The 23,669-nt window shown below is 42.1% G+C and overlaps 1 protein-coding gene across 5 annotated transcripts in view; it reads right to left on the reverse strand.

The window, feature by feature from the left end:
- Positions 1–22,725, reverse strand: part of GK (glycerol kinase) — a 77,340-nt gene extending 54,615 nt beyond the window's left edge. For 3 of the 5 annotated variants that reach the window (XM_070784071.1, XM_070784069.1, XM_070784070.1), the window contains exons 1-4: positions 22,479–22,724; positions 10,680–10,753; positions 8,193–8,299; positions 291–368 (exon numbers count right to left, since the gene is read on the reverse strand). In XM_070784071.1, coding sequence (XP_070640172.1) covers positions 291–368; positions 8,193–8,299; positions 10,680–10,753; positions 22,479–22,556 — 337 coding nt within the window. In that variant the 5' untranslated portion in view covers positions 22,557–22,724. Of the gene's footprint in view, positions 1–290; positions 369–8,192; positions 8,300–10,679; positions 10,754–22,478 lie in introns of all 5 variants that reach the window. The other 2 variants (XM_070784068.1, XM_070784067.1) reach the window with 1 other exon arrangement.
- Positions 22,726–23,669: the final 944 nt, after the last annotated feature.

The following is a 23,669-nucleotide window of genomic DNA, read 5'->3' on the forward strand; positions in this document are numbered from 1 at the left end:
AGGTAAAATCTCTTTTAGGTGTCAGAAACAGCAGGGATCACGAAAAGTTCTAGCCATACTGATTCATTTGTCTAATACAAATTATCAGGAAGGGGAGAGCAAAAGAAAGAGTTAATTCCACATGGGAATAACTATCTGAAACTGGTAAATATATAACAACCCATTTCTTAGAAGACTCTTTGAGATTATAGGAAACATGACTACATGCTTTTTGAGCCAGATGTTTTAGCATGACCACATCTGCAAGCAGAAAAAGGCCTTGCATTTGACATCCATGCACAACAGCTTACCCACAGCGTTGTAGAGAGGTTCTCCAGTTAACTTGTCCCAGACTACAGTGGTTTCCCTCTGGTTACTGACACCAATAGCTTTCGAGAGAAAATTAAACAGAAAAGAATTAAAAAAAAAAAAAAAAAAAACAAGCAAAAATCTGAGGATAGTTCTCTTTTTTTTATATAGGCACAAGTAAACATAACAATGTGGGGAAAAGGAAAAAAAAAAAAAAAACATTTGGAACATTCGTAGTGGTATTGAGTTGATTTTCTTCAAATGGCCCCAGGAAAAACAAACCTCCAAGTCAAGCTTCTTTTTCTTTCCTACAGACTCCTTCCCTCTTTACTATCAGCACACCATGACATAGACCCAGATCAATAGTGAAAAGAAAGACTCCCAGGTTGGCTTATAAAAAAGGAATGCAATAACTTCCCCAGTTTACAACACCCTATTTATTATGCTGAGGCGACCAACAATAACCTCATTCATTTATTTACTTACTGCTACAAGAAATTTCCATCTGTGTGTGTGCACACACACATATGCATTAAAAAAAAAAAAAAAAAAAAAACAGCCACCGATAGAATCCTTCATGCTGGGTAAACTCATATTATGGTTAGTTAGAAATTCAATTTTTTCATGTATTTTAATAATAGTTTACAAGACATAGAGTTTGAATCAGGTATAAGTACAATATGTGATGGCAATTACCTCATACTAACCTATATACAACTCAAGGGCTATAGTTGCAGTAAGTTACTCTAAGTAAAATACCATTCCATACCATTTTATTCAGTTTAGCTTGATTCAGCTAAATTGGAGGTTTTCAGACTTGGCTGTACATTAGAATCAACTGCAGAGCTTTTATAGAATTCCAGTGCCCAGGGCCTGGAGCAAACATTTTCATTTAACTACCTGGGGTAGCATCAGAGCATTGGTATATTTTTCTTAATACTCCCCACATGCATAGAGTTGCATACGCTGGGCTAAAGGGCTCTTTCAGAATTTAACCTTAAAGGCAATATAATCAACCCATCTTATGCTCAAATCTCTGGAATTGCCTGTTACGAGACCATTCAGACACCTTCTAGTGAAAAGATACTACCTTTCACAAGGCAAACCAATCTATGCCACACAGCTTTTCTATTTGAAAAAAATCCTTTTCCTCGTCGCTTCTGCCTGTCGATCTTTGCCACACTCTTTGGAGATACAAGAATAAGGTGACTCCTTCCACAGGTCAGCCTTTCACACTTGAAGCAGTTATTCTGTCCCTCCAGGCTTCTCTTCCCTTGCCGAGGCTGAACAATCCAATTTCGATCCACTGCCCCCACCTCCATACGGCATGGTTTAAAGTCCCGTCACCACCTCCCCTAGGAACATGCAACTATCTGTCCAAATTACTCACACTGTACCCCAGAATAGACACACTAGCAATGTTCTGACCAACAGAGATCTGAAGGGAACCAGCAGCTCCCTCGTTTTAAATCATCTTCATCCAATGCAGAGTTACTCATTGTAACACCTTGCCTAGATGTCCAAAGATGAATGAGATTCCATTACCAGGAAACTTAGAGGCACAGGGTGAAAGGAATAGATTTGGGGGTGATTTTTTTTTTTACAAAAGGAAGACAAAAATGTTTGCAGGAATATAGGAAGAGAAAGAAGAATATGGGGGTAGGGGAGGAAGGGGTCTGGAAATGAATGGGACACCATCCTGATTCTTACAGTAACAGAGGGGATGAGATTAACACCCAGGGAGGAGCTTCACTAGGGCAGAAGCTTATTTGCTGACCTCATGGTGGAGGGAAGGGGGCAAGAGATACGGACATGTTTCTCCATGAAGTGGCATACAAGGCGATCTGCTAAAACGGGGATTGTGCAATTGGGCACTGTTCAATAGAGCGCAGGCTCCAAAGCCAGACTGCCTCTGCTTTCTAGCAGTGTAACCCTGGGTCTCAGTTTTATCTTCTGTAAAATGGACATCACCAATAACTCCCACCTTGAAAGTGCCAAGTGTTAGTCAGTCTGTCTGACTCTTGCAACCCCATGGACTGTAGCCCGCCAGGCTCTTCTGTCCATGAAACTTCTCAGGCAAGAATACTTGGAGTGGGTTGCCATTCTCTTCTCCAGGGGATCTTCCTGACCCAAGGATCGAACCCAGGTCTCCTGCATTGCAGGTAGATTCTTTACCATCTGAGTCACCAGGTAAGCCTTACCAGGTTTCAAAAAGAGAAACTGGAATTGATGCCTATTAAAACAGTGCCACAGCGGGTTCATGTTGATATATGGCAGAAACCAGCACAATATTGTAAAGCAATTACCCTCCAATTAAAAATAAATTAAAAAAACAGTGCCTGGCACACAGTAACTACTCCATACACGTTACTTAAGGCTGCCGTTCAGTGTCATCATTGCTATGCAGACAGTGGAGTGTCAGTCAAAAGGAATAGGACTGAACGAAGTGGGACACTCAAAGGTTAAGGAATTCCCTAGCAGCACTGTGGGCACAGCAGAGGCTAGAGACCTCAGCAGGACCTTGGCAATGGTTGTTAAGGTGACCTTCACCATGAGGACTCATCAGGAATTCATGCTCTACTAAACTCTCCTATTCTTCCCCACTGCATTAATTAGTGGTTAACTAGTTGTCTGCTTCCTGAGTTGCAATCTTGGAGTTTCTATTCTAAGCCCTTCAGGCTACCCTTCTTTATTGGCTCATTTGCTGGTGGCTCAGACAGTAAAGCATCTGCCTACAATGTGGGAGACTGGGGTTCAATCCCTGGGTCAGGAAGATCCCCTGGAGAAGGAAATGGCAACCCAGTCCAGTACTCTTGCCTAGAAAATCCCATGGATGGAGGATCCTGGTAGGCTACAGTTCATTGGGTCGCAAAGAGTCAGACACGACTGAGTGATTTTACTTTTTACTTTCTTTCACCTGGTATTTAGAACATTATCTAGAGCTATTGCCATCTGAGTCATCAGTCACAAGGTTCCACTCTGACCACTCCTTCTTTCCCCTCTCTCTCAATTTGGTTCCTTCGTGCCAAGCAAAAGTGCTTTTCTTGCAGACAAAGTCCAGTGAACCAGCTTTCTCAGGACTTTCTTCCAGACACAAACACGTCTGGCACTGCTTTCTCTGATACAGGTCTCTGAACTTCTGAACTGCTTTCACAAGCTGATTACTTGCCATTTTTACCCTAAAATGCTCTAGGTTTTTCTATGCCCCTCAAAGAAAACTTTTCTGACTGCACAGGTACTTATCTTAATAGTTTCCAATTTTAATTCCCTCTTTTTCAGAATACATGTTTAGGTTTCACAATTTGCCACCCTAGTCAAGCTACAATAAGAGCATATGACATACAAGTCTTTTAGCTACAGATATTATAATCATTGGCACATATAAAACCCAATGTATAAAAAAACAAAAACAAACAAACAAAACAAATAAAATACCCAATGTATTACTCTTGTATCTGGCAGATACTTTTTTAGGATTTTGTTTTCCTCAACACTGAGTGTCACTATAAAATTAACTAGTTAAGTGATACATTTAAAATCTGGTTAAATTTTGCTTAAGATTGCCTATGAAAAGTTATAACTGCAGTTAAGAAAATATAATGAGGAAAAAGCCTTTGGAAGTAGTCCAGAATGTTATAATTGTTGTCTTTGTAGAATTATAGATGACATGCATCCTTATTTAAAAATAAGTTATAATTTATAATTGGAACACATTTCTGAAAAAAAAAAAAAATGAAAACCATACATAGTAAAAGAAAGTGGCTCCACAGTAAAGAGTACACCTGCCAATGCAGGAGACGCTGGATCAGGACTATCCCCTGGAGGAGGAAATGGCAACCCACTCCAGTACTCTTGATTGGAGAATCCCATGGACAGAGGAGCCTGGTGGGCTATGTCCATGGGGTCGCATAGCGTCAGACACAACTGAGCGCACACATACAAAATAATACAGTCCCTAGAGAAAGGCTCTGGGACTACTGGAAGTTCCATGTGGGAAGCAGTATAAAGCTTTTTAAGAAAGTAGCATCTGGAAGATGTGTGCTTATGGCAAGTTGTAACAATTGCAAATGATATCTGGCCACTGCTGAGAAGTGCTTTGGGACAAAGAATACCTTTTCTGAGAGGCCAAGTCTGAGAGGTGAAGGAAATGTCTGTGGATGTGTTGAGTAGGGTGAGGCAGTGGGCGTGGGGGTTTCCTTGTTTTGCAAGGGTGTGAGAACAATCTCATCACTTAGGATTTGATGCTCTCAACTTTGTAACAGTGTATTTTGTGTTCTGTTTGTACCTCCTGACAGAGGATGAAAGAGATTATCTGGTTTTGTCACTCTGTATACTTTTTATTTAAATTTTTTATTGGGGTATAGCCAATTAACAATGTTGAGATAGTTTCAGGTAAACAGCAAAGGGATTTAGCCATACATATACCTGTATGCATTCTTCCCCAAACTCCCCTCCCCTCCAGGCTGTCACAGAACACTGAGCAGAGTTCCCTGTGCTATACAGTAGGTCCTTGTTAGTTATGTCTTTTAAATACACCAGTGTGTATATGCCCATCCCACACTCCCTAACTATCCCTTCCACCTATCCTTCTCTTTGGCAACCATGAGTTCGTTTTCTAAGTCTGTGAGTCTCTGTTTTGTAAGGAACTCTACTTGTACCATTTCTTTTTAGATTCCATATATAAGGGATGTCATACAATATCCTCTTTCTCTGTCTTACTTCATTCACTATGACAATCTCTATGTCCACCCATGTTGCTGCAAATGGCATTATTTCAGTCTTGATAATGGCTAGTCAGTCTGTATACTTTGTATTTCCTTCAGTCCAGTGACAGGCAAACAGAGCTGCCCAGCTCTCTAAGCCAAGAAGGAAAGCAGCAACCTATTTACTTGTCTTGGGCTCCTGTGAGCTGTTAAACTGGAAAGTGAACTCTGATTTTAGAGACCTTGTTTGTAGGGACCTGAAATCAACACACTTCAGCTGATGAGGACAACTAAAACCAATGAAACTGGAGTTTGTAAAAGAAATACAACCAATTTCTTCGGAAGGAATGATGCTAAAGCTGAAGCTCCAGTACTTTGGCCACCTCATGCGAAGAGTTGACTCATTGGAAAAGACTCTGATGCTGGGAGGGATTGGGGGCAAGAGGAGAAGGGGACGACAGAGGATGAGATGGCTGGATGGCATCACTGACTCGATGGACATGAGTCTCAGTGAACTTCGGGAGTTGGTGATGGACAGGGAGGCCTGGCGTGCTGCGATTCATGGGGTCGCAAAGAGTCAGACACGACTGAGCGAGTGATCTGATCTGATCTGATGATGAACTCAGTGATTACCACCAGGTAAGTGATCAATGAGTCACTCTTTAGTGGGGAAAAAAAAATCATTTATTTGCCACACTGGAACTCAAAACTCAAGCCATTTTGAGGTTAACATTGTGTGGCTCAGGAAAGAGAGGACTGGACCAGGAGACAGGGTGGCTGAGCATGCATGTTATCCACCACTAAAGAGCTCCACGACCTGTGATGGCTTCCTGTCCCCTCATCCACAACTAGGTTTAGGTGATGGAAAATCCTTTACATCATGAGGCTTCTGTGACCTAGAGCTCTAGCCAAAGCTTGGCCCTTGACAGTGCCCATTCAAGAAATTATCTGGGAAAAAAGTTTTTTAAGCACAATCGGCCTGATATGGATGAGCTTGTGGAATGTTCTCTTCCTCGGCCATAGGCTGAGAGTTGTTGAGAAGGAAGTGCTGGGTCACTTTGGTTAGGGTATAAGTTTCACACTGGCCAGACACGGAGGAGCAGAGAGCAGGGAGCTATGTGTTCAGTGCTCTTGCAGACAGTGCAAGTGGAAGACGAGTCACTTGGACTGCAGTCATGTGTCATCTTCAGGAATACCACAAAAACAAGAGAAAAAAGAACCACCTGAGTAGGTCCAGAAGGCTAACACATCGCAGCCTACCTCACCTGTAAGGGAGGTAGAATGAGGTCAAAATCATGGCCAGTGGCTCTGGAGTCTACATCCTGAACATGGCGTTCAGCCACCTAGATGATTAATGTCACTGGTAATGGATATTTTGACAACAGAGTGTGCTGGTGAATGCCTCATATGTTTACACTGTTTAGACTGTGAAAGCTGTGAGGACAATTCAAGAAAACTGAGCAACAATCACTTCCACATGCAACTCATCTAAAACTTGGTGAATGCAACTCTAAAAGAAATGTGAAGTTTTTCCCTTAGATGTAGGAATAAAATGAGGGTAGGATATTAAAAAACTGTTAACCTATATCAAACTGCCCGTGGGTATTTCTTGTAAAAATCTGCAGTAACAGAAATATCACTGTTACAGTATCCCATGAATTTGTCATGGGATTGACATGTTTCTCCCATTTGACAGCTGTACAACCCTATTTGTGCTCCACTGTGTCCCAAGGGCACTTAGCACATTGTAGGCATTCTGAGTTTGCTGAATGACTAGTTTTGATTGTGCTTAGTCTTTTTTTTTTATTTAGGGAAATAAGGGAAACTCTGGAGGAAAAAAAAATCAATGTTTCAACTTGGGAGTGTGAGTCAATTTCAGAGCCAAGATGACATGAATTAAGGAACCACCACCAACAACTAATTATTCACTCTATCTAGAGACAAATTAGCCAAGGAAGAAACAGAATAGCCCTTGAATGATGAGCTAGAAACATTTAAACTCTAAGGAGATGACAATAACCACATTATGCTTTCACCCTTTACATTAGTAGCACATCAATTTTAGATGTCTGGGTTATTTTTCCCTCTCTGTATGAATGAAGCAAAGTCAAACATAGGCAGATATTCTATTAAAACTACTAGGAATGAACAGGTGTCTATAATAATCTCACACTCTCAATTATTTTAGGGCAACTTCATACATGAAGTGCTTTGATTTCAAATCTCTGTCCACTCCAAGCTGTTCCTTCTTTCTCTCCTCAGTAAAGAGCATCTCTATAACCATCCAAGAGCTCCAGGAAAAAAAAAAAAATCAAGTCTCATCTGTGACCCATCTCTCCCCCTCATCCCAGTACTCTCTCTGCTCCCCTGACATCCAATTCATCAGCAAGTTCTGGCCCTTTCTCCTCACCTTCACTACAACCACTGTTGATCAAGTCATCATCCTCTCTCTCTCAGGACTCCCAGGGTGGTCTCCACACTGGTCTCTTTGCGTCCACACTTACACCTTTCCTATCCACTCTCCACACAGCGGTCAGGGAGTTGTTTCTAAACTGCAAGTCAGACCCTGTTATCCTCTATCAGCTCACTTAAAGCCTTCTCATGGCTCCTTGAGACACTAAGAACAACATCCAAACTCCTAACTTACCAACAATGCCCTATCCACTTTCCAGATTTCAATTCCAACTGAAAGCCTTTATCAGGTTGTAAGAAACAACCCTTCTTTTACGTTGTTTTTGACATGCTGGACTTCTTTCTGATCTAGGAATTGGCCAAGCTTATACCCACTCAGGGCCTTTGCACATGCTACTTTCTTTTCCTCAAACACTCTTCCCCCAGATATTTGTATGGCTGGCCCCTTTTGACCTCCGAGACATCAGAAAAAGTGTCACATCCTCAAAGAGGCCTTCTCTGGCCTTCTAATCTAAAGGAAGCCTTTCTCCGTATACTCTACCATATCACTGGGTTTTATTTTCTGCATGGAACTTATCCATATCTGAAATTAGCTAATATTTCTCTGCTGTTCTTGGTGGTCTCAAATGCACCAAAAGCAAAGAGAAAAGGGACCTAATCTTCCTGTTTATTGTTGCATCCTCAGTTCTTGAAGAAATGCTTGCCATTGCACAGGCACTCGAGTATGTGCTGAATGAACGAATGAATTTAACTGAGATAATCACAGAGAGAGTAAAACATTAAAAATACCTTTTATGTTGGAAATATCAATATTGAGCTGCCCGAGTTTCTCACACGTTTTCTCTATACACTCATAGACAGACTGCAGAATTTCCTTAGGGTCCTGCTCCACCCACCTTCAAACAAAAGAAAGTATTTTGGTTAGTCCACAAACAAGCAAGACAGATATAATTTATTTCTCTAGAGTTGTTCACTTATGAGGGTGTGGCTGCATAAACTGAAGAAAATCAGATAAACAAAGCATATCCAATATTCTAAAGAAATGACTTAAAGAAGGGCCAATTTCCCTTACATTTTTATTATTCTTCATACAGTAATTAACCATTTCAAAGGAGGTAATACTAGGCCACAAACAGCAGATATTCTACCTGTTTTAAAATCATTTTTTTTCAAATCTAGTAAGAAATAAGTTCCCCAATTCTTTATATCTTGTAGGTCTGATGAAATCTGATAGTATTCACATTTCACTAGTCATTAGTCATTTTTAAACAGACTAAATACAGATATTATTCTTTTGACACACTGACTGATTTCCTTGCTTTTATATTTGTTTATTTATTTATGAAGCACAACAAATTCTAAAGTCAAATAAGTATATTAATCACTTTTGTCATGATTTTTCCTAAAATGTGTTGTTAGAAAGTAGGGAAAAAATTTTTAATTCCTTCCAAGAACTATGTCATGTAGACAAGTGATTGGTCTAAGTTTTCAGACCAAATCCCAGTGCAATTGTACATAAGGTACAAGGACCTCAGAAGGATGAATGGCTCACAATAAATGACAAGGGTGAATATCTGGGAGAAACAAATGGCATACCTTATCTATGGAAAAGTAGAAATGACACAAGTTAAAAGACTCCTATGCTACAATCTGGAAGTAGCAAGGGAATGCCAAATGCCTTTCTTCTCAGCCTTCCTCCAGGTCTGCCCAGCTTTCGCCCAGGCCTGCCCAGCTTTCCCAAGCTATGAATTCTGTCTCTAAATTTTCTCTTTCCAAAAACCCGATCTCCTTCCACATATTTCTAATTTCTATCCTTCCAAGACTAACTATCCTCTCTCTTAAACTGCAATGGGATCAAGTCTATAGATAGTCATTCCAATGCTAGTAACATGTCAATAACTTTTATTATTAAACAAAGGAATTCCCTGAAACAGAGGAGAACATTTTTAATGGAAAATCTGGTAAGGCACTGCTTTTCCTCTTTCTTAAATTGAAGTAAACTTTACAATATAATGAACAAATCTAAAGCGCACACATTTGTTGAGTTTCAACAAATGCATATACCAATCTAACCCACATCCAGATGTAGAATATTTCCATTGCACCAGAAAAGTTCTTTCATGCGTTCAAGTCAATCACACACTCACAGGCAACCACTTTCGGGATTCCTATCATCCTAATCAGTTCAGCATTCTTAAATTTTAGATAGCCATATAGGATGTAGTCTCCTATGCCCAGCTTTTTTTCATTTTCCATGATATCAGAGATTCAACCACGTTGTTGCATGTATGAGGCCACTGTTTTAAACCTAACGAACAGTATTTCATTGTTATTGTTTACCGATGAATAGTATATTCATTGTTTACTGATGGCAAACATTTGAGGGGTTTCCAGTTTTATTATGAACAGAGCTACTATAAGCATTCATGTAGATAAGTCTTTCTATAGGCATATGCTTTCACTTCTCTTGGATGAATTCCTAAGAGTAGAATGCAGCAGATATATGATTCATTTGATAAGAAACTGCCACATAGTTTTTCAAAGTGGTTGTGTCATAAATATCAATTTTTGAACACTGTACAGTACATGTATATGTACTATATAGTGCATATATATTAGTAATACCACAATTACTACATATGAACATTATTTCCCAAAAGGATGATTTAGTAGCTGATGTTAAGATATATGCATTAAAAAAAAATCTTTTCTTTATTTAAGGAAAAAACCCTCACAAGCAAATCAGGAGAGAAGCAGCTTGACAATAATGAAGATATAAAACTAAATGACTTCAAAGTCAATGTGGACTTTCTGATATCTAATACACCTTTGCTTTATTACTTTACAACTCCTTTTCTGTCCCTGAATTTCTAAGCCATCAGTCAGCTACATTTTTGCTGACCTACCAAGTTAGTGCTTCTTTATATATATATATATATATATATATATATGTATGTATATATATATTTACTTATTTATTTATTCTTTTTGCTAAGCCAAGCCTGAGTTATGGCACATGGGCTCAGCTGCTCCTTGGCAAGTCAGATCTTAGTTCCCTGACAATAGAAACCAAGTTCACTGCACTGCAAGGCCGATTCTTAACCATTGGACCATCTGGGAAGTTCCAAGTTACTGCTTCTTTTCTTGACTAATACCTATTCCTTGTCTTCTCAGGAGGGTGTTTGGTCAAGTTTACTTTACAGAGACATAGGGCAGGTGGGTTGAGATGGACTAATAAATATGAGGTATCTTTACATATTAAATTAGGAAACATACCCTTCTCTTGGAAACTCTTGTTTTATTTCCACTTGATGATGACTAAGTAGTTCGGCTGTTTTTGAATTGAAAACCTGAAAAATATATTGCAAGAGTAGAGTAAAAAATGCAGGTAGACAGCAAAGATGTTCAAAAGTTATTCAGCAACTGAAGTTCTTATTCACTGATAGAAGAATCATTTCAGAGGAAATGCCAGACAATGCTCTCTTCAGATAGAATCATGCAAGTTATAAGGTAGCTTCAGAAATAACTTCTTTTTAGATAAATGAAAATCTGTTAAAGATAAAGCTGAAGAGGCAATTCTTCATTCTTTAAAAAAATGGTTCCAGATGTAGGAACTTTAATACATCAACCAGTGAATAGTATGGATTTCTTTTAGAGATTAGGAAAACCAAAAATAAAAGAGCTGGACCAGTGCTGATAGTGATAGTGTCAGGTTCCATTCTGCATCCATCTTGCATGTAGAAACAGGAATCATAGATGCCCAGGCAGGAAAGCATCCTGTGTAAATTCCTTTGAAGGAAAGTGTAACAGTGCATCTCACTCTTATGAGAGCCAAGGAGAGTCGTTATCAGGAAGGAGAGAAGAGGACCGACGGTGGCATCAAGCTGAGTGCTCTCTGTGACATGAATTGGTGGCCCTGGATTATAAAACATTAAAACCTGTGGAGGAAAGCTACCAAAGAATAAGTGCAGTACTAGCCTCTGCAATTTTAACACCATTAAAATAACGCTTCCTAAAAACCTAACAACTTCTTTTCCAAATATTATTTTTCACCTGGGTATATCTATATTTAAGTATCACATGACTTAGCCTTTCAGAGTTAAGAGTTCATTTTTTAATTAAAATTAACTTCCCCAATCACTCTAATTGCAGCAGTAAAGTCACCTCCAATTAAGAAAGTGTTTCCAGGCCTAGGTTTCCTGTGGGAGAAAATTCCTCGCTGAAGACAGACTCAGAAAGACAAAGTAATAAGGGGAAACACATGGTGAGTCTTGTCGCTGCTCACCTCCCTACTCACCACACACATCATCTTTTGGGGAGGAAGTGATAAACTAATGAAAGCAAGAAGGAAAATTCTCAAGTCCTCTGAGGAGATAAAATATCTCACAAGTCAAAGGTTAACCTGACACATCATAAATAACAGGCAGTTGGCAGAAACCGGTGTAATATACCAGTAATTTACAACTTTAGCATTAGTGTAAGTTTCTAGGATGTCCACTCCATTTGTCCCATTTTATTTTCTAAAGTTTCTCTAGGGCCTGGAATAGTGCCTGGCCTAGGGTCGGTAATTAATAAATATTTGTTGAATATCTAAAACACTGTGGTCTATCAGGTACTTATTAGGAGATACATTATTAAATCAAATGGGAAATGGTTAAATGGCAGAAACTTTAATAGGAAGCCATAGTTGTATGTTTCCTCATATTACTCCCATTCCCAAAGTCTGCTGCTGCTGCTGCTAAGTCGCTTCAGTCATCTCCGACTCTGTGAGACCCCACAGACGGCAGCCCACCAGGCTCCCCTGTCCCTGGGATTCTCCAGGCAAGAACACTGGAGTGGGTTGCCATTTCCTTCTCCAATGCAGGAAAGTGAAAAGTGAAAGTGAAGTCACGCAGTCGTGTCCAACTCTTCATGACCCCATGGACTTCAGCCTACCAGGCTCCTCCATCCATGGGATTTTCTAGGCAAGAGCACTGGAGTGGGGTGCCACTGCCTTCTCCATCCCAAAGTCTACAAGTCCCCACAGGACCCTGGAACAAGAAACAAGAGGGGTGGGATGGGAAGGGGGAGGGAGGCTTAAGAGGGAGGGGATACACATATAATTATGGCTGATTCAAGTTGTTGTACAGCAGCAATCAACACAATATTGCAAAACAATTATCCTCCAAGGAAATTTTTTTTTAAAATAAGGTGTGCGTTTTTGGTAGATGGATTCATAAGACTTCGACAGTGGACCTAGGGAGCTATGAATGGAGGCTTCCTCCGCCATCACCCCCTAGTTTTAAGTAGGCTAATGTCAGGACCCTTATGCACACACACAAAAACGGATTTAAAGGTTGTTGAAATAGGCACAGAAACGGGAAGTAATTTGGCAAATCCTATCTGGCATATTAGAGCGTGATGTCTGATCACAGAACATGTGGATGTAAGAGGATGAAGTCTGGACCTCTCTACTTCTTTAGAGCTCTGACTCTGAGGAGAAAATGGACATCACCTTTAGGTGTTTAGGATCTGACCCCATGCACCACTTCCCAGTGCATGGGGCAAGTTTTAGATTTACTATTTTAGAATCTGCAACTTGCTTCGTGGATCATCATCCAACAAAAATATAATGCAAGTCACAAATGCAAGCCACATATAATTCATAACATAATTTTATAATTTAAAATTTTCTCACAAAAAAAACAGTAAAAAAAAAAGCTGGTAAAATAATCTTAACATTTTTAAACCAATATATCTAAAATCATTTCAACAGGTGATCAATACAAAATTGATTAGCTTGTCTACTTTTTTAGTACTAAGTCTTTGAAATCTGGTATAGACTTTATACTTCTGGTCCAACTCAATTCAGACTAACCACATTCAAAGTGATCAATGGCCACCGAAGACCAGTGGCTGCCATATTGGACAGTGACGTTGTGGAGTAGTGCTTTTCTCATATACCTAGTTCATGTGAGGAATTGTAATGAAGCCTCCTGATTATCCATTTGTCTGCAGGTGGACAAGTATCCAAAGTAAGCTAAGGATGTTTCCATAAGACTCTATGGCTGATGGGTGAAAGTAAAGTCGCTCAGTCGTGTCCGACTCTTTGCGACCCCATGGACAGTAGCCTGCACCAGGCTCCTCCATCCATGGGATTTTGTAGGCAAGAGTACTGGAGTGGGTTGCCATTTCCTTCTCCAAGGAATCTTCCCAACCCAGGGATCGAACCCAGGTCTCCTGCATCGTAGACAGATGCTTTACCATCTGAGCCACCAGGGAAGTAGGTAACTCCAATGACAACACATTACCCAGGAGCAAAAATGCTAGTCTGTTCTTTTCAGGTAGATCTCAAAAGATAGCAATGGCTATACAATTTGCTGTATAAAATGAATAGCATGGTCATTCGTGTAAAAACTGTTAGATGGCAAGGTAGAAACACCCCTGAGTTACAGATGCTCCTCATCTTTTTCATCCTTTTCAAGTTTGAAACTCAATTTAAAGATCAGTCCAAACTGCAGATGCACAATGGCACAGAACAGAAACTCCCTTTTAAAAAATTCATTTTAAGAAAATTCATTTAAAGGAATACACAAGAGTTTATGGGATCTGGAAGAGATCTGGGCCAGTGTTCAGCATCCTCCCCGCATCTCTAGGACCCTTCAGAAGCCGGGAGGGAGGGAGGGACAGAGAGTTTTAGCTCAGTCTCTGGACCACACCCTACCTTAGATTTCATATTTTACTGACTTCAGCTTAAAGATTTAAACTCTTCTGGAAGTGCACTTAACCATGGACTTCCAAGGCAGAAAGTGAAATGACAATACAAGCTGAAACCCATGGACCTAACGGAAATGCTCTCTTACTTACCAAGTAAGCTCCAAGAGATGGGATGGAACTGACAAAACAGGGCTAAGCTCTAGGTTTTCTAAATACCAGAGCTTTTCCAGTACAAAATCATACCGGGACTAATTGTGATGTTTTTATCCATTAAGTGGCAGCAAATATGAAGAGGTTTTCTAACATAGGGCTGCCTATGCTATCAAGAGGAGGAAGGACATCTAACCCAGACTTGGGGGGAGTCAGAGAGGGGCTCTCAGAAGATGTAATTTGCAGACGAAGACTGGGAACAGTGGGGAAGGTAGGCTGAGGCAGGCAGAGCAGCTGAGGATGTAGGTGTCTGCAGTGATCCATGTAAGATGCCTAGAGGTGTCTTGGCAGCCGTGGGTACTGAATGAAGCGTGTTGCTGAGATATTCAGTTTAGGAGGTATAAGTATTTAGATGCATTAGGGGCTTGGATAGGGAGGAATGACAAAAAAGGAGGAATACTCAAGGATGACAGGTTACAGGTTCCAAGTTAAGAGTAGGCAGTGTTTTGCTATATTCAAATGGATAACCAACAAGGACCTACTTACAGCACAGGGCACTGTGCTCAATGTTATGTGGCAGCCTGGATGAGAGGGTAGTTTGGGCGAGAATGGATACATGTATATGTATGGCTGAGTCCCTTTGCTGTTCACCTGAAACTACCACAACATTGTTAATTGGCTATACCTCAATATAAAATAAAAAGTTAAAAAAAAAAGAGTAGGCAATGTTACAAAACAAAAGTATGGGAAGGAGCAGTAATTACAGTATGGAAAGGGGTAAAGAGATTGCCAGTTTCATTCTAAACAACCTCTGTTTGAGTGAAGACACCAGCAGTCAGTTGCTAATGTTTGAGGACATAGCTGAAAGAAAGAGATCCATTAAGGGGAGAAACTTGGAACTAGTAGATAAATAAGTTCTGGAGAGCTGATGCACAGCAGAGTGATTAGAGTCAGTGGTAATGTACCAGAAACTTCAAAGTTGCTAAGAGACTCGATCTTAATGGTTTCCACCAAAAAAAATGAGTGAGAATGATGTGATAAGGCAGTGCTACGGAGATAATGCTACGGTGGTAATCATATGGCAATATACAAATATATCAAACAACACAGTGTACATCTTAAACTTAAACGACCTTCTGTGTCAACCATATGTCTATTAAAAAAGAGAGAGAGAGAGAGTTTTAGAACTGCATGTGAGCCAAAAAGGCAGTTGAGAGCCTCACGCTTGATGTCATATGAAGGAAGAGCTAGGGCTGGGGCTCAAGCTCAGCCCTGTCCATATCAGTTTTTTGGTTGTGTTTTTTCATCTTTTTTTGACCATGCAGCACAGCATGTGGGATCTTCCTTGACCAAGAACAGAGACTGAACAGGTGCCCCCTGCAGTGGGAGCATGGAGTCTTAACCACTGGCGTGCGTGCTAAGTCGCTTCAGTTGTGTCAGACTCTTTGCGACCCCATGGACTGTAGCCCCTCCAGGCTCCTCTGTCTATGGGGATTCTCCAGGCAAGAACACTGAAGTGGGTTGCCATACCCTCCTCTAGGGGATCTTCCCGACCTGTGTCTCTTATGTCTCCTGCATTGGCAGGCAGGTTCTTTACCACTAGTGCCACCTGGGAAGACCTTAACCCCTGGACCACCATGGAAGTCCCATGTCAGCTGTCTGACTTTAACTTTTCTAAGTTGCTGATTTTTCCATCTGCAAAGGACTAAGTAATGTATGAAAAGTATTTCATACAAGGTGAGCACATAACATGTATCCCAAAGATGTTACAATTACTGTTGTTATCAGCGCTACTATTTTGATTACTGTTCCTATTATTACTACTACCACCAGTGCAGCAGATAGGTGATAAGAGTTCAGATTAAAAAATAAAATCGTGCATAGAACCTGGACTGGCAACGATGCATGATTTTTTTTTTTAAATCTGAACTCTTATCACCTATCTGCCAGAGGGATGGTACGGGGAGGGAGGAGGGAAGAGGGTTCAGGATAGGGAACACGCGTATACCTGCAGCGGATTCATGTTGATATATGGCAAAACCAATACAATACTGTAAGTTAAAAAATAAAATAAATTTTAAAAAAATCACCAGTTCTGTATTCACCTCTAAGCGCAAATCATGTCTCAGTTCCGGAGTTTGTTTTTGGTGGGGGAGGGCAATGAAAACCTGAAGAAACAAGTTCAGGTAGGAAAAGAAAAGTTCAGCATAGTGCTGGCACATAGTAGAAACCCAAAAGATGTTACCACTACTGCTGTTGCTACGACTACTACTGCTGCCACTTACTACTACTATTTCTATTATAAGCAGGAGAGTTAGAAGTCATTAGTCTATATTCACCACTGTGCCTACATTATGATCAATTTCCAGATTTGGAAGAGGGGGACACTTAAAAACCTAAAACAAGGAAAATTACTTCTATAAGAACTGTTTAAAAAGAACTTTCTGAAACAATGCCCACCTTTTCTGTCTCAGCCAAAGGGGCGTAGTGGAGACACGAAATACAGTCCTTACTAAGTACCTGTCTTTCAGGCTTGCCTCACCCACTCTGTGACTAACTCAAGCATCCCATCCCCACGTGATTTCCCCTCTAGCCTACTCATGCCACACTCTACTGGGTAAGTAAGACATTTTTCAGGAATGCAAACTCCCTCTCTAAAACACCATGATATTATGTAAATCCATAGCATCTAAAATAAAAATACTAGCTACGAACATGTTACATTGCAAACTTGACCACAAATGGCATCATGGCATCTTCCCAAAGCCAGAGAAGTAAAGAAAACATAGCAAATGGCATATTTTTCTTTAAAAAGTGAGGTTATATTCAATAGCATATATTTATACATACCTCTAATATAACTATAGTTGTTAAATCCAACTTTTCCCAAGACCCCACAAGTTTTCCCTTTCTAGTCTTTCAGTCCAAGAGTTCTAGACAACACATCAAGCTCTGGAGGCCTCTCTCTGCTGATGTCTATTCAAGTAACAAGCACCTCTGTTGCTGCTGTTGTTTAGTCGCTAAGTTGTGTCCAACACTTTGCGAACCTATGGACTCTATGTAGCCCACCAGGCTCCTCTGTACATGGGATTCTCTGGGCAAGAAACCTCGAGTGGGTTGCCATTTCCTCCTCCAGGGATCTCCCATGATCAAACCCATGTCTCTTGTGTCTCCTGCATTGGCAGGCAGATTCTTTACCACTGAGCCACCAGGGAAGTCCAAGGAGCACCTACCAGATGCCAAACGTTGTGTTAAGCTTTGGAGAGGGGGAAAAAAAGATACCACTCTGCCCCTCATGGAAGTCCAAACTGAAGGCTCTAAACATTTATGTTTATGAGACAAGAGGACAAGAGAGGGTGGCAGCCCTCTGATGAGATGTTCTTACCATTTCTGTAATGTGATGGGCAAGAAAGAAAACCAACTTAGTGGGGGTTGGAAAACACAGTTACATTTATTATAAGAGGGGTCTCATTCCACTGTGGGCCAAATTCATTTTACCAAATTCACTGTTCATTAGTTCCTGTCCCCTAATGGGTGCTTAATATTTATGTGTTGAATACATAAACGAAAGAAAGCGGAAACCCATCCCTTAACCTTGAGATCTCTAAGTATGATGAGACAACCGGGGCCAAGGCAATGTTTCCTGCCAAAATAAGCATAGAGCTACAATTCAAGTCATTCTTCACAGATGCTGGCTATTGGAACAAAATGGTTACGCAACCATTATCCACGGTGACTACACCTAAGCCCTGCCCTGGCCCCACTTAATCTGAGTCACAAGATGATCAAAACCAGCAGTACTTATTCAAAGGCAACCTTTAAAAAAAAAACAGATTGTGAAACCAGTGTGTAAGTCTGTTTTACTTGGTGAAGATTCATCTGTGACCATAATCAGAATTGGTAAGTGCCCAGCCTCCTATCTTCCCTCCACAGAAGGTCTTCCACATCCATGGTTCCATTTCTACAGATTTGAGCAACTGCAGATCCAAAGTGTTTTCTAAAAAAAATTCCAGAAAGTTCCAAAAAGCAAAACATGAAGTTACCCTGTGCCTGTCACCTATGTGCATGGCATCTACACTGTATTTACAACTCCTTACACAGTATTTACATTGTGTTAGGTATAAGTCATCTAGAGAGGATTTAAAGCATAAGGGAGGATGTGCCTAGATTATATGCAAGTGATATGCTATTTCATTATATAAGGGATGTGAGCATCCTATGATTTTAGTATCCACGGGAGACCTGGAACCAATCCCCTGGATACGGAGAAACAACTGTACTCAGAAAACTGGGGAACCTACTGAAGGCAGGAGGAGTTAGGACGGTAGGCTTCTGACTGGGAGAGACCTGGATTTGAATCCCAGTTCCACCAGTCACTCTGCAACCTTGGGCACATTCCCCAACATGTTCTAATAACCTGTGTAAAGGAGCTCAATAATACTACCTACATCACAGTTGTTATGAGGATTAAATGAGATAATGCTGGGAAAGTCCTCAATAAGTACCTGACACACCACAGGTACAACACAATCCAAGCCTTTGTTTTTTTAATGTATTTTTAATTGGAGGATAATTACTTTACAATGTTGTGTTGGTTTTTGCCATACATCAACACCAATCAGCCATCAATATACACACATCCCCTCCATCTTGAGCTACCCTCCCACCTCCTACCCCATCCTACCCTTTTGGGTGGAGTCTTTTTTTAACAGTCAATCTAATGGGGAAACAACAAAGCTACCAAATTAAAGAAGGAAGTTGACTGTTTAAGCAGAAGCTTTTGACTTATAAAGAAATGGCCCCTCCTTTAAACCTGTTACACTAATTCTCTTTCCAAGAAGTTCCTACTCTGCAATCTGGGTAAACCCTTGCCAAGCCTAGCTCACTTTCCTATCAGACAAGTTGGAAATTTTCTTTTGGTGCAAAACATATGCCTAGGGTCCCCAGGTTAAGCCTTTGACTACTAGAGGAAGAAGTGAACACATTCTAAATTTGCAGCTCTACTACTAAAAGAGAATTAATTAAGTAATCAGACAGAGAGGTTTAAGATTTTTGACAAGATAAAAAGGAGAATCTGAATTCAAATTCAGTTGACCTATAAAAATCTTTTCAAGAAATATGTGTAAAGCACTCCCTGTAGAGAAGACAGGTGTTCATTTCTCATGTTGACCAAGATATTTTAAGGAATACAAAGATGAACAAGTCTCCAAAAGGAGGTTCCTGCTTTAAGTTCAGCAGATACATAATAACACAAAGTAAAGCTGATAAGAGCTATTAACAGAGACATAAAAAGAATGCTCTAGGAAGGGGGAGAAATTCTGAGAAAGGGTTTGAGCAAAGACTTCCACCAAGAGATGGTAACTGAGCCTCTATTTGGAGGAAGAACAGAATTTCAAGGAGCAGATATGGGAAAATGGGGAGGAGGCATTTCCCTTGGATGAGAGAACGTGAATAAACAAATCTTGTGTCCTTTATGGGGGAAAAAATGTAACTGGCATAGAAGAAGGGACAGGGAAGCTCAGTGAGGTGATTGGTCCTGTGAACACTGAATGAGACATGCAAATGCAGTGAATAATGGCCAGGAAATTATTTTAATACTTTTCACTTTATAAGCTTCCTTATGACAGTTCTTATTTGTTGTATTCTTTCCTGAGAAGATAAGCAATTATTTCTGAGTCATAATTACGATGTGGAACAATATGACTGGTACAACCCCTGGGGATGACTTTGTGACTGAAGCACTTGTTCAACAAATCTATTATCTGAATTTTGCAGACAGTGGTTTAGCAACTTCTTTCCTTATAACCAAGGGAGGAAAAAAAAAAAAAAAACCTTTCTAAACCATTGCCAGATTTTTCTCTACTTCACCCAGAATCTCTTCACACAAGTAGTCTTCTATCTACCTCTGAAGCTTACTTGAAGAGTTGTTTCTCAAGGAGCAGGAAACTTTACTGATCAACTTTTAAACATCACTCTGTAAGCAGGATTGGAGCCTTCTGAATGTGCACCTTAGCTTACTCATTGAGATCAAGCCACAGTAAACAGCAGCCGACTTCTTAAAGGCTCCTGCTATTCATGTCAAACACTGAACAACCGACTGTGATAATATAAAGTTGATTCATTCCTTCCCCACCAATGCAGAAAGACACTCCTCAGGCAACAGAATCTGAGGGGCCAGGAACAACCTGCAGTAGATAAAGAAAACTGCTGGGCTACATGCATGACAACAGTGTTAGTCTCTAAGTTGTGTCCAACTCTGTGACCCCATGGACTGTAGCGCCTACCAGCCTCCTCCATCCATGGGATTCTCCAGGCAAGAATACATTCCCTTCTCCAGGGGATCTTCCCAACCCAGGGATTGCACCTGGGTCTCCCACATTGCAGGCAGATTCTTTACCATCTGAGCCTCCAGGGAAGCCCCATGTACAGCAACACTGACAAGTCAAAAGGAAGACCAGCACGGTCAGGCTGGCAACTCAAAGGGCAGCCTACAGAGTTAGGAAATATTTTACCCACTTTCAGAGAGGGCAAAGGCTGTATAAACTTGGGAACAACTGCCATGTTTGGTTTGGCCCCTACAGTCCATTAGCAACTAGTTGCCAACATTTAAGGACAGGAAGATTTCACTGAAAACGCTTGACTACCAATTTTTCTTAAAGAATCTGAAGCTTGTGCAGCGCGAGTGTTCCCGCCTGGCAGCTAGAGGCTGTCCCTTTAGCCTGAGTCCGCTCTCCAGCCTTCCTCCTCCCTCTACCTGTCTGTCCCCTGCAGGCATTTGTGTGGGCAATTCTTGAATGTGGCTTCAAAACTCAACCCACAGTTAGTCAACACACATGTCTTAATGGTCTTTCTTAATTTGGGAAGATGGTAGTGATGACTGTATACTTTATTAATCAAATCTAGTTAGGTGAACTTTTTTACTTATGATTCAGGGTTACTTTATAAATATTTATATGAAAATAAGACAAAGTAAAACCTGCCCTGTCTGATCAAAAGATAAACAATGTAAGAAACAGGAGAATTAGGTCTTGGCAGCTCAAACCAGCGTAAGTCATTAAATAAGAACCAAGCTAAAACTGGACTGAAAGCTTCCGACTTTAGACAAGAGAGATGAGTATCAAAATGAAGGTACAGATGCAGGTTTTAGTCAAGTGGTCAACTAAATAGAGTTCTGAAAAATATATATATGTAAGGTATATACAATGTATACATACATATACATACTAAAGAAGACATCAAAACATGAATTGAGACAAAGAAGTGAAGAGGGAGCTAAGCAATCATTAAATATTTACATCAACTTGCCAGGTTAGTCAAATGTCCATTGTAAGAATGAGCTCTTAACCAACAACAGTTTATTTCAATTACTTTTAAATGATCTTACTGAACTCAGTACTAGATTACTTTAAGAGCAAGTTTCCTAATGGCCCCAAACAAATCAATCAGCAGAGAGTCACTTAAATAGCACTCCATTATGGCAAAACTCTGCTGTCACACATGGCAAATAAAAAGAGAAACAATTTCCCTGTCACTTTATGCTGTGAAGTGCCGAGAGGACAGTCATCTTTGTAACAGGCAAAGTATCGGAACTGAAATTTACGAAGCTTCGAAATGAAATCAAGATTCCGGTAAAAGCAGTGTAGTGTGACTTTTCCCTAACGTGTTCTGCCACTCGCCAGCCCCCTGAGCATTCTACCTTCTGCAATGTCTGTGGGAGACGATGACAAGGCATCATCACGCAAATACTATATTTGTTTGACTGCTCCACAGACGCTGTGTTAGGCTCCCACAGCCGTGACACAGCTTCCCCCCATCCAAGGACGTCCTGAGCCGGGCAGGCCAAATGCTTCTGGGGAAGACTGCAGCAGCGGTCAGTGTGGCCACCTGTCCCCGGCTGCAGGCGGGCCGCTCTGCACGGATGCTCGATGAGTCCTAGCTCCCTTCGGGGGAGGAATCCCCCCATCAGTAGGCGGCCGCGCTCCACCACCGAGGCCAGGGCTACTCAGCTCAGCCTCGGGGGTCGCGAGAGGCCGCGTTCCCCCAGGCCCGGGCGGGGCGGCTCCAGCGTGGCAAGTCCCACTACGGAACCCTTGGCCTCCTCCTCTTGCCCCGTAGCCGGGGCCCCGGGCCGTGGGAAGAACGGGATGGGGACGCGACACCCAGCCCCGGCGTTCCAAGGCTCCCGCCCCGGTTCAGCACCTTCTCAAGTGGCACCCACCCCGGGCTCACCAGAAAGCGCGTCGAGCTGGTGCCCTGGTCCACTGCTCCCACCAAGGGCCCCAAAACTGCTTTCTTCGCGGATGCCATGAAACCAGCTTTGGGTTGGCGGGCGGTCTTGACCCGTTTCCCTGGTGACGGCGACGGGCGGGGAAGGGGCGTGCGGCTAGCCTGGAGGGCCTGCAGGCTGGCGGCAGTAGATGGCTCGGACCGCGCTCCGAGCGGCCCCTTTACCGGCGCGGAGCCTTCTCGCCCCGCCCCTCCGGCCCAGGCCCCGCCCCCACCCGCGTTCCCTACGACTTCGGGGGCGGGGTGAAGGGGGGGGCGCTGTCTGCCAGGCCGGCCAATGACCGAAAGCGGAAAGAGAAGGAACGTTCAGACAGTCTGAGGGAGCGTGACGTCATGGGGCGGGGCCTGGGCGCGGCGGAGGCGGTGTCCCGCGCGGCAGGTCACGTGGGCCCGGCGAGCCGGCAGCCAAGCCCGCCTGCGGCAGGGCCGCAGGGGGAAGCTGGTGCTGCCCATTGCAGGGAGCATCACTGGCCCGCAGAAAGGGCACAAGCCCACCTACGCCCTGGGGCTTCAGCTCGCGGATGGGTTCCAAAATGCGGAACTGCTTGCTCCTCTGGTGGGCTGTGCAGAGCACGGCGTGAGTCACTCTTTGGACCGACCCCGCCGGGCCTTCCCGCGCTTCCGATGCCCCGCCCACTTACCCGTTCTTCGTCCCACTTAAGAATAATCTCCTTCACTGGGGCTGACCCTAGGTAGTGTCACCTTCAGGAGCAGCGCGAATCCTTCGCCTCTGGAGGTTTTTTAGGGATGAGGAACTCAGAAGTTCTTTCGGTTTAGCGTTCAAGGAAAGCGCTCACAAATCAACCTCCTCAGGTCATCAATTGACTATCCAGAAAGTCCCGGGGCTCCTCCCTGTCCTGATGTGCCCTTGCTCCTCGCTTGACCTCCCTCTGGTGTCCTCTCCCTTACCCGCCATTTCCTCTCCTTCCGTTAAATGCTGTGGACAGCAAAAAGGAGAGAAAAGGGGCTTGCTCATTTGACCTTGAATTTACTTTGCCGGGTTCTTTGGGATCCTGTTTTTCAGGAATTTTCAAACTCTGGACCGAGACCTACTATGAGAAATAGCTAACAAAACAACCCCAGGCATATGTTCAAGTGTGTGTGTGTGCGCACGCGTGTGCATTTATATTCATA

This window comes from Bos indicus, chromosome X (genome assembly GCF_029378745.1).
Source record: "Bos indicus isolate NIAB-ARS_2022 breed Sahiwal x Tharparkar chromosome X, NIAB-ARS_B.indTharparkar_mat_pri_1.0, whole genome shotgun sequence".
Taxonomy (NCBI): Eukaryota; Metazoa; Chordata; class Mammalia; order Artiodactyla; family Bovidae; genus Bos; species Bos indicus.